Source organism: Genypterus blacodes, unplaced genomic scaffold (genome assembly GCF_046128005.1).
Source record: "Genypterus blacodes isolate CSIRO-AG114 ecotype Tasmania unplaced genomic scaffold, CSIRO-AGI_Gbla_v1 ptg000016l_1, whole genome shotgun sequence".
In the NCBI taxonomy this organism is placed as follows: Eukaryota; Metazoa; Chordata; class Actinopteri; order Ophidiiformes; family Ophidiidae; genus Genypterus; species Genypterus blacodes.
In genome coordinates, this window is record NW_027466830.1 from 7501 (window position 1) to 19105 (window position 11605).

Consider the following 11605-nt stretch of genomic DNA (forward strand, 5'->3'; position numbering starts at 1 on the left):
AAGTGAATGAATCCGTCTGATGTGCCGCAACCAGAACCTTCTGGGAACCCACAACCTGGGCCGGGTCCACTACGAGCCCATCAAGGATCGCCACGGTAACGTGCTGCTGGTCACAATCCGTGATGTGGAGAGTCAGCACTCCCTCCTCAGCGGGAAGTGGATGCTGACCGCCAAACTGCAGAGCCAAAGGAAGTCGCTGTCCACACCTGAAGAACCGTACGCCCTGGACATCCTCATCATCACCATACAGGTGGGTCTCTACGACAGTGGGGGCGGGGCACAAACAGGATGGTGTCCAATCAGAGCGTGGTCTGTGTGTGACTCCGCCCCACAGGACATTTTGGCGTACCAGAGGCGGAGCTCCCACCGCCTGGCCCCCGGCCTCTACCTGGGCTACCTGAAGCTCAGCAGCTCTGTGGACCAGATCAAGGTCCTGGTGTCCCAGAGGACGCCCAACATGCTCTGCCACGCCCGCATCAGAGACAACGCCAACGTGTCCAGGTACCATCAAATCAACATCTCCATGGAAACAGGATGTGGTCAGAGTGATGTCATGTGACCGGTTTAGGGCTCAGCTGTGCCGTTCAGTCAGGAAATCAAAGTCTTTCAGAAAAAAGACAAACAGAAACAAGAGAAGACAAACTGCATTTAACCTGAGCCCCAGTTTGACTGTGTGTGTGTGTGTGTGTGTGTGTGTGTGTGTGTGTGTGTGTGTGTGTGTGTGTGTGCGCACGGGTGTCTGTGCGTGTGTGTGTGTGTGTGTGCGCGCGCGCGTCTGTGTGTGTGTGTGTGTGTGTCTGTGTGTGTGTCAGAGAGGAGTGGGAGTGGATCCAAACTCTGGCGGCTGCAGGAGAGAGAGAGAGGATGGGAGAGGAGAGTGAGGGGGCGGAGCCAAGGGCTGAAAGCCACACCCCTTTACTTTACTACGAGCTTCAAACAGCCATCAAAGCTCTACTGAAGATCATCAACATACCTCTGCACCAGGTACACACACACACACACACAGGTACACACAAACACACACACACAGGAACACACACACACACACACACACAGGTACACACACACACACACACACACAGGTACACACACACACACACACAGGTACACACAAACAGGCACACACAGGTACACACACACACACACACACACACACCCAGGTACACACACACACACACACACACACACACAAGTACACACATACAAACACACACACAGGTAGACACACACACATGCACACACACACACACACAGGTACACACATACATACACACACACACACACACACACAGGTACACACACACACACAGGTACACACACACACACACACACACACACACACACACACACACACACACAGGTACACACACACACACCCACACACAGGTACAGGCAGATACTGACTGGATGTGTGTGTGTCCCTGTGCGTGTGTGTGTACCTGTGTGCGTGTTGCAGGCGCGTCCCTTCCGTCTGTACGCACAGGAAGTTGTGGAGCTGGGTCACAGCGTTTCCTTCCTGTTACTGCTTCCTGCGGCTGACGATGTCTGCTCCGCCCCCGGACAGACCAACCCCTACTCCCCTCTGTCTGGGTTCCTACACCTGCCGCTGCAGATGTTTGAGCTGGGTATTAAACACACACACACACACACACACACACACACACACACACACACACACACACACACACACACACACACACACACACACACAAACACACACACACACGCACGCACACACGCACACGCACTCACACGCACAAACATAAACACACACACACACACATACACACACACTTTAACACATGCGCACTTACACACACACACACAAAGACATGCGCACACAAACACACACATAAACACATGTGCACACAGACACACACAATAATGTTTCTGCCTGCTATGACTTGTATGATGTGTACTATGATCTGTTACAGTGTGTGTAGTGTGTAGTGTGTATTGTGTAGTGTAGTGTATTGTGTAGTGTAGTGTGTATTGTGTAGTGTAGTGTGTATTGTGTAGTGTAGTGTGTAGTGTAGTGTGTATTGTAGTGTGTATTGTGTAGTGTAGTGTGTAGTGTAGTGTGTAGTGTAGTGTGTATTGTGTAGTGTAGTGTAGTGTGTAGTGTAGTGTGTATTGTGTAGTGTGTATTGTGTGTTCTCCCCCCTCTAACAGCTTTGTTTCTGTCTTCAGTTCACTTCTGCAGCTATAAAGAGAAGTTCATCAGTCTGTCCTGCCGTCTGTCCTCTGTCCTGGACGTGGACGCCCTCATTACCCAGCAGGCACTGCGGGAGGCCATCACAGACAGCGAGGTGTCTACAGCCAGACAGACACACCAACTCATCCTGGACTACATCCAGGTAGGAAACGCCTGTCTGTCTGTCTGTCTGTCTGTCTGTCTGTCTGTCTGTCTGTCTGACAGAATGGTGTAGATGTTTCTGTGTAAATCTGCTCATCAGTTACGTGTGTGTGTGTGTGTCTGTGTGTGTGTGTCTGTGTTTGTGTGAGACCTCTGCTCTCTCTGTAAATTCAATCAGACCTTCACATTTCCACGCCTCTGCAGCTCAAACACACAGTTTGTGTGTGTGTGTGTGTACTCTGCTGTTTCCATGACAGCAGCTCAGCATCACTGTAACCTGACACTCAGGTTGTGTTTTATTCAGAATGATAACATTCTACATTATGATCCACACACTGAAGCTCCTGGGATCTCCTGGATCACTCAGTTTGAGTTCAAACATGTAAATATTCAGAGTTAGTAGTTTGTTAGAATGTTACATCATTACTCTGACATCATGAAGGTGTTTGGAACAGTTTTCTGGTTACTAGATCGAATGTTATTTTGTAACTAAGTAGTTGCTAAAATGTTTGAACTGCTGGCTAGATGGTCCACTAGATGGTCTACTAGATGGTCCACTAGATGGTCTACTAGATGGTCTACTAGATGGTCCACTAGATGGTCTACTAGATGGTCTACTAGATGGTCCACTAGATGGTCTACTAGATGGTCCACTAGATGGTCCACTAGATGGTCTACCAGATGGTCTACTAGATGTTTCACTAGATGGTCTACTAGATGGTCCACTAGATGATCCACTAGATGGTCTACTAGATGGTCCACTAGATGGTCTACTAGATGGTCCACTATATGGTCTACTAGATGGTCCACTAGATGGTCCACTAGATGGTCTACTAGATTGTCTATTTGGTGGCGTCTTTGGATGATGTTTGTAGGTGGTGTTAGTGGTTGAGATGTATGTGCTGGGTAGTTTCCATGTTGCTGCTCGGATGTTGCTAGGTGGTTCGTGGGTTGAGTGTTGTGTGTTGCTCTCCTGCAGCAGCTAGATGAAATGCGGCGTGATGTCCGCTGGATCACGGACGCTCTGCAGTACGCCCGATACAAGCAGCCTCGCGGTGGCGTACCCATCACCTGCCTGGTGGACGCCAGTGCTCCGGAGAGCATCTCCGGGCAGCAGAAGACCGACTCTACTTCCTCCAACATGGACTACCTGCCCACACCGTCCCCCTCACCTGAGCTCCGCAGGAGGAAGGCCGTCAGCGGTGAGTCTGCACGCAGCAGAGTGAGACAAAGGGACACAGAGTGTTATCAGGAAGCTTTGGACAAGTTGTATAGTTGCAAGTTTGCATAGTTTGTATATATATATGACCACTATGAAGTGACCTTTCCCGTCTGTGCAGTTTGATTATTGATCAGCAGTATTGATTAGTTTACTTTAATTAGCTGTAGAAATGTTTTGGAGTTGTGATCAGCTGAACAATAAATGCTATAGTGGAATGTCTGAACTTGGCACCAGGATAAACTTACAGAGAGTCTGTGACCATGGAGTTATGGACATACACATGTATGGTGCTGCTCCATCTATAGTGTGTGTGTGTGTGTGTGTGTGTGTGTGTCTGTGTGTGTGTGTGTGTCTGTGCATCCTTTTAGACTCCCAGCTGGGCTCGGATGAAGACGGGTCCTCTGAGGTTTTCTTGCCCACAGACAGTGACTATGACTCCAGTGATGCCCTGAGCCCTCGTGAGATGGATCTGCTCTACACCTCACCGCAGGACTTTTCCCAGCAGGCTGCACACTCCCTGGGGGGCAGCGCCCCAGATGTGCTTCAGATGCACGAGCTCAGGTATGTTCTGACCAGGCACTGTTTAGTTTAAGGACCTCCAGAATTGTCATCATTTCAACCTCACAACAAACACGATCAGCATCAGCCAACATCTGCTAACTGCTCATTAAAAAAGTATGACCTGAAGTGGGAGCTGTGATGACATCATCAGTGGCCATGGATGATTCTCCCTCTGCAGTGCTGCAACAAAGTTTGTGAAAATGCTGGGCAGTTTGCTTGATAGCATCTGGGTTCTATGTATACCAAACAGAAGTACTAAGGCTTCTAAGTGGACAGGTACTAAGGGTACTAAGGGCACCAAGGGGACGGTACTAAGGGGACAGGTACTAAGGGGACAGGTACTAAGGGTACTAAGGGGACGGTACTAACGGTACTAAGGGGACGGTACTAAGGGTACTAAGGGGACGGTACTAAGGGTACTAAGGGGACAGGTACTAAGGGTACTAAGGGGACGGGTACTAAGAGGACAGGTACTAAGGGTACTAAGGGGACAGGTACTAAGGATACTAAGGGGACAGGTACTAAGGGTACTAAGGGGACGGTACTAAAGGTACTAAGCTTACATGCTTTCTTGCTCACATCTGTCTCAGCTGGTGTGCGAATTAAAAATCTTTGTCCTAAACTTAAGAAGCTTAAAAGTTTGTCAAGGAGTCGTCCACTGATCTACTGTGCTGATGCCTTCGGTTCAACCAACGCAGATATTGCCTCTTTTTGAATCCCAAACCTAATATCTGAACCATTTTGATCATTTTTGCAAAAAGGTATTGGTTCAGAACCTGATTTGTTAGTTTACAGCAAGAACCAGTCAATAGTTGGACCTGTCTGACTTTCTTCGTCCAGGCTTCAGGGCCTAAGTTGGAGGAAACACGGACTGAAGGACTGACCTAAACACCAGAGCCACTAGACATTTGCAGGAATCTGATGGATCTTTTCCTTTTGTCTTCAGGTACAGCGTTTGTCCGTCCTCTGATGTCTCCCTTGCCTCGTCTGTGATGGATCCAAACTCTGGGTCTTTGTCTGCAAATGCTCCTCTCTACTCTAAACTCCTCCCCACCTCCACGTCCCTCCCTTTGTCTGCCAGAATTTCTAAGGACCTGCCGCTTTCCCTTCCTCTGTCCCCGGCTCTTTCCGACACCACCAGGACTCTAGAGGACCTCTCCCTTTCCAAGAGCCACCAGGAGACCACAACCACCCTCATCACACCTCTAAGACTCTTATCCAACCCCCCCGCCAAACGCAAGCTGCTCTCCAGGAGCCATAGGGGCCAGTACTTCAGCGGACCTCACCGCTGGCTCAGGGGCCACACCAGCGAGACTCACGCCGGATCCTTGTCTGAAGGTGTGTACACCAAGCAGCTGGACCCCGATCTGCCTGGGCCCAGAGATTTGCCCTCCCCCACTTATGTAAGCCACGTTACCTGCGTCCTCGAGAGCCGCAAGTGTCGACACAGGGACCCGCGGCCCCATGTTCGCAGAATCTTCGTGGAGCCCTGCACGGATCAATCACTGGGCCAGGGGAGGAGGAGCTGGGAGGAAGAGGAGGGAACCCCAGCGGTGGATCGCCTGAAGGCTGCTGGCGTGTCTGTGGTGGTGGCTCCAGAGATGGAGCCAGGAGGAGAAGGGGAGGAGCCAGGAGGAGAAGGGGAGGAGCCAGGAGGAGAAGGGGAGGAGCCAGGACAATCTACCCAAGACTTTGACTCAGACGACCAAACCAATGCACAGGTTTCAGAGATACTCAGCAGCACCCTCTAAAGGCCAACAGCAGCCCAACAACAACGCGCTTCGAAAGCTTTATACAGATATTTAACTCACGCCCCCTAATGGAGACAGCAAATAGTGGAGAGGGAATAGAGAGAAACGTTTCATCCCATGAGCCGTAATGAAAGGTAACATGCTCTGAATAACGCTTACATGTTATTTCTAGCATGTTAATAGGTGTACAGTTAGTGTTAATATGTTTGTGTTTCCATGAGTTAAATTGAAACAACAAGCTTTGGCTGCCACTCGAGGCCGCCAAAGCTTTAGAAAAACAAACCCCCTGTGGAGCTTGAACGGATCCAAACTACGAGCTTCAGGACGGATGTGAAGTGATGATGCGTTTACGAGTGGATGCCATACTCATCACCATGGTGACAGGCATGATGCCAGTCATGTATGCAGTCTCAGAACTCTGTAGTTCGTAGATTAAAGTTGCTGGTTCAACTCCACCAAGCCTCAACACCCCTGGCATCGACTGTTACAAAGAGCTAAATCATTGAAGTGTCTACACAGGAAGTTGGCACTTGAGTGCACATCGACCGAAACCATGATCTGCAGCTCATCAATCAATTTTTAAAGTTTATCTTTAGCTCATTTATTGATAAGAAGTTGAAACTAAACTAAATTGTACCTATTTAGCTGTGGTGACTCACGATGAAGACGTTAAACGTTTGTCAGCAGTTAAACAGGAAGTGGTTTCATCATTAAAACTACAAGCTGACATGAAAGACTTCAGATGGATGATAGCAAACATTAGCGTTGTTTGTGTTCCTGGCTGAGTTTGTGTGGTCCAATGAAGTGAGACCTTTAAGTGATCTGACGATGGATTTACCAAAGTCTGATCTCCGTCCCGACGCTGTTTTATTGTAACATTGTAACATTCTGAAGATATTTGGCGAGATGAGCTGAGACAGACGCAGAACGATGCTGACCAGAGCTTCATTCCTGTCCTTCCTGTTAGCATGGATCGCTTTGTTCCTGTGTTTGGTTCGGCATGAGCATGTGAGGGGTCAAAGGTCGTGTGTAGTTGTGTGTTGCTTTGTTGTGTGTGATTTCAATGCTGAACTAAACGTTTGTTTTTAGATTGACGTGATCGCTGTTTGCTCGCATGTTTGCACAAATACGGAATCAAAGCTAATGAAGAGTCGATGGCAGCTTTTATCACAAAAACAAACAGATTCAGCTTTTTACAGTGTGGAGCTTCATTTAGGTTTGAACTTTATTTAAAGGATTCTCAGTTATTTTACACTTCAGATGTTATTCTGCACTAAAATCTTTTCGATGCTGCAGCTTTTTCTTTGATTTGACGTTATTTTGTTTGAAACATTTTTGTTTTTTAAGTTTACACTCAATCATTTTTTTAAGGATATTATTTTCTGTGTAAAAGTCCGGACTTGTGAGCTCTGACGTCCCTGTGAGGACGCCCAGACGTCCCTGTGAGGACGCCCAGACGTCCCTGTGAGGACGCTCTGACGTCCCTGTGAGGACGCTCTGACGTCCCTGCACGTTTGGATGAATCTGTGCACGTGTTCACACACACCTCATGTCTGTTTCTGTGTTAAGACAGCAATATTAAGGATAAGTTGGTGTTTTTAACTTAAGCTCTATGACATCATTGTTTGTTCTCCAAATTCTCCAGCCAAACTTTTGGTCAGAAACATTTTTTGAGCATGTGCACAGAGTCACTTCCTGTCTGTACATTTAGCATCATTTCTCCTCATTGTTCTTTAATTTATGAAAGGACGACGGTTCAGCTTCTTGTGTTGATGCTGAGTTCACATTACTGTGATGTCACAGGTGAAATAAACATCGGCCTCATGTTGACGTTTGTGCACTCAAACTCTGAGTTTGTCTTTTATCCAGAAATCACAGCGACAGTACCATGAACCTTGAGGTCCCCTGTGGACAAGATCTGACACTCTGAAAGATCTACCAAAGAGATCAAACCAGCTGATCCTTAGAGGCTGAGCTCAGAGAGGGTGGAGAGGAGGATTTGATGGTTGACTATGTCGAAGGCAGTCAGTAGGTCAAGCAGCAGGATGACTGGCCAGCAGACAAGAGAGCAGTTTAGGTGAAGTGACCTTGCATGAAGCCAGACAGGTTGGGATCACGGTTGTTCTCCGACAGGAAGTTTGAGACTTGGATAAAGACGGCGCAGAAAGAGGAGTGAGACCAAACCAACAGATGCCAATGATGCAACCAAACAGCTTCAAATGATGACATCATCATATTCCATGTAAATCACAACAGAAGCCTGTGATTGGTTGAGGCAGACTGCTCCATCTCAGTCACTTTCCATGACATCATAAAGCAAAAAATCGGTGACATGGAGGAAATTATTTAAGAGCGTTAAAGACGTACAATGAGTGAGAGTCCGTATGTCAACTCCATCATGGGAAAGAAACTAAAGTCAAAGAGAGCCCGATCCAAAAGAGTCAAGTCTTCAGAGAAGAAAGTAGCTTCTCCACAAAAGAAACTGGAGTCTCCAGGGAAGAAGGTGGAGTCTCTAGAGAAGGTGGAGGTTCCCCAGAAGGTGGTGTCTCTCCAAAAAGTGGAGTCCCCAGAAAAAGTGGAGTCCCCAGAAAAAGTGGAGTCTCCAGAAAAAGTGGAGTCTGCAGAAAAGAAAGAAGGGTCTGAATACCAACCCAGCCGTGCAGATGAGAACAGGTACCACATCACCTTTGTGATGATGAGGCTCATGAAGAAACTCATGCTTAAGAAAAAACCCACCAAACTCAAATACACAGCGGCGATCGTCCATCGTTTAGCAAACCAAATAGCTGAAGATTTCAACGCTCAAACGAGCCGGACCGGCTTTGTTTTTGACCCTAAACGGTGGGACTTTGCCAAAATCCCTAAGCGGGTCCTCAAAGACCTGTGCACCGAGTGGTCCACTCCAAAGCACATTCTGCACTACCTGGCTCTGAACGACCCCCTGTTTGATACCATCATCTGCAACACTGTTATGAAGTACCTGATGCCTCTGACTGTGAGGAGGAACGCCTGCACCCTTTGCTGCATCAAGCTGTGCTGTTGCACCTGTGGAGTAGAAACACCAGTTCGCTCCTTAACTGCGTAGATCTGCTAGATAGGATGTTTTTCTCCAAGTAAGTTTCCATGAAGATTTGCTGGTAGCCCACATAGAAGTTCTCATGGTTTGTGGGTTTACCCCGGTACTCAGTTTCTCCCACGTCATTTTCTAAAATAAATTATTTAATATGTAGCCCCATACTTGGATGTTCTTTGGCATACAGACGATCTGATGGGAGCACCCAGACCCAGACGTAAGGGCCGGCCAGCCAGGAAGATCAACCGGTCCCAAGAAGTGCCCCAAGGCCAAACCAACAGATGCTGATGATGACAATGCAACCAAACATCTTTGAAAGATGACATCATTACATTTCATTTTAATCACAACAAAGGTCTGTGATTGGCTGATCCAGACTGCTCCGACTCAGTCTCTTTCCATGACCTCAAAAAGAAACAAATGAGTGACTGAGATTAACCTAAGTAAGAGTGTTGATCTATACTGAACAATAGAAACTACACTTGTCAATTTCAAACTTGTTACTGAGTCAAAGATAATAAACGTAAATTAGTCAACAGATTCATTAAGCACTTATATGTTTATTTCATCTTAATGTTAATACAGATATGCATTTAGTCAATACCATGAAACGGATTGCCAATCAGTATCCCACTGCCCATAGGAGATTCTGCCCTAACCAACAACAACCCCCACAGTTTAGGGTGACCTTTTATTGACCCCATCCACTGAACAGCTGTGTGGTGATCATGGCTCTGAATCAGCATCTTCATGTCACAGCAGCAGGATCGTCTGAACACTGCAAGCAAAACAGATTGATCATTTGTGGGCAGACTTTGATTGAAACAAAATCTTTGAGGGCATAGAAGAAATCTTTGAGGTATTAAACCTATTGAAAATTGCTGCCAAAATAAGTGTTTTTATAATTTAGCTTAGTGTAAATATGAGTGAGTCAAATCCATCAAGGGGCAAGAAATGAAAGCTAAAGAACAGAAAATGGAAGCTGTTGGTTGATCTTGTGGTCTGTCCAGTTTCTCCCCCTAAACACTTTTTGTATCCTGGGATCTTCACATTTGACGGGGACATAATTAGACTCAGACTCAGACCCAGACTGACTCAGGGTTCATGAAGTGCTGCGAGACCAAACAAACAGACGCCGATGATAATGCAGCCAAACATCTTCACGTGATGACATCGTTCCATTCCATGTAAATCACAACAGGGGTCGGTGATTGGCTGAGCCTGACCGCTCCAATTGAGTCACTTTCCATGACATCATAAAGAAAGAAGTCACAGTGACTCAGAGGAACTTTAATCTATATAATGAGTGAGAGTGGAGTTCGATCAGTCCAGTCAAGTCCATCATGGCTAAGAAATTAAATAAAGGCAAAAAAGGATTCCATGGAGGGACTGAAGTCAGGTTCAGCCGTGCAGAGGAGAACAGATACTACATTGCTTTTGTGATGATGAGGCTGATGAGGAAGATCCTGCATCGTAAGAAAAAACAGCCAAAACTCCAGTTTGTTGCGACGGTCATACATCGTTTAACAAACCAAATAGCTGAGGATTTCAACGCTCAAACGAGCCGGACCGGCTTTGTTTTTGACCCTAAGCGGTGGGATTTTTCCAAAGTCCCTAAGCGGGTCCTCAAAGACCTGTGCAACGAGTGGTCCACTCCAAAGCACGTTCTGCACTACCTGGCTCTGAACGACCCCCTGTTTGATACCATCATCTGCAACACAGTGATGAAGTACCTGATGCCTCTGACTGTGAAGAGGAACGCCTGCACCGTCTGCTGGATCAAGCTGTGCTGCTGCACCTGTGAAGCGGAACCTTCAGTTCGATCATTAACCGAGTAACTTTCACCTTCAGAGATTAAAGTCCCAGTAAGTTTCTGTTCAATGCGCTGGTGATTGGTTTGTTTATCCTGTTTACTCCAGTTTCTCCCACTAAATCTGACAAATAAAATATGTTAGAACACTCATTTCTGTAGTTTATCAGAACCTATAAAAGTTCAATACTTCTTAAGTTTAAAATGTTGATGATTCACTGAGCAGTTTAAACTTCAGCCCCTCTGGATGGTCTTCTGCTCTGGATATGGAGCTGCTCTGTCAGGTGGGAGCTCTGCTGGTCTCAGTCTGATCAGTGAACCCTGTTGCAGGTGTGACGATGGACCAGGATGCACCAATCAAAGGAAGCACGCTATGGATTGTGGGTATTGTACTTAAGTTATAAAGCTTGGAGAATGTAACTAGCTAACTGTTAGCATGAACAGAGCAGCTTCCTTAGCTTAGCCACATGTTAACGCTGCTTTGCATTTAGCTCGGAAGTCGGAGCTGGAAATGACGATGATGTCACACTTGAAGCTGGAAAACCAAGATGGATGCCTCCAGGAAAACCGCTTGCTGCTTTATCGGAGTACGGAACAAACATGAGGTGGACCTGAAGAACATCTCAGAAGAAAGAAGGTGTGTTCCATTGTGGTATCGCTCTGACTGTAGGATCGTTTGGCGTTGTCATACTTGAGTGTTCAACACAAGGCTTGACTGAGTGGAGTCTCAGTGTGCTCGGTGGTGCTACAGTAAGTTGGTACTTGATGGTTTGAACAGTAAAGTGATTTTGTGTGACACAGTGCCCTCTGCTGGTGGACAGGTGAAGTGTTT

At 46.9% G+C, this 11605-nt stretch overlaps 1 protein-coding gene across 1 annotated transcript in view; it reads left to right on the plus strand.

The window, feature by feature from the left end:
* Positions 1-6116, plus strand: part of LOC142990931 (ankyrin repeat and fibronectin type-III domain-containing protein 1-like) — a 12284-nt gene extending 6168 nt beyond the window's left edge. The window contains exons 13-20 of the mRNA XM_076140812.1: positions 35-250; positions 335-501; positions 813-984; positions 1457-1625; positions 2191-2357; positions 3336-3558; positions 3947-4139; positions 5086-6116. Of these exons, the coding sequence (XP_075996927.1) occupies positions 35-250; positions 335-501; positions 813-984; positions 1457-1625; positions 2191-2357; positions 3336-3558; positions 3947-4139; positions 5086-5890 (2112 nt within the window). The 3' untranslated portion in view covers positions 5891-6116. The remainder of the gene's footprint in view (positions 1-34; positions 251-334; positions 502-812; positions 985-1456; positions 1626-2190; positions 2358-3335; positions 3559-3946; positions 4140-5085) is intronic.
* The last annotated feature ends 5489 nt before the right edge of the window (positions 6117-11605 follow it).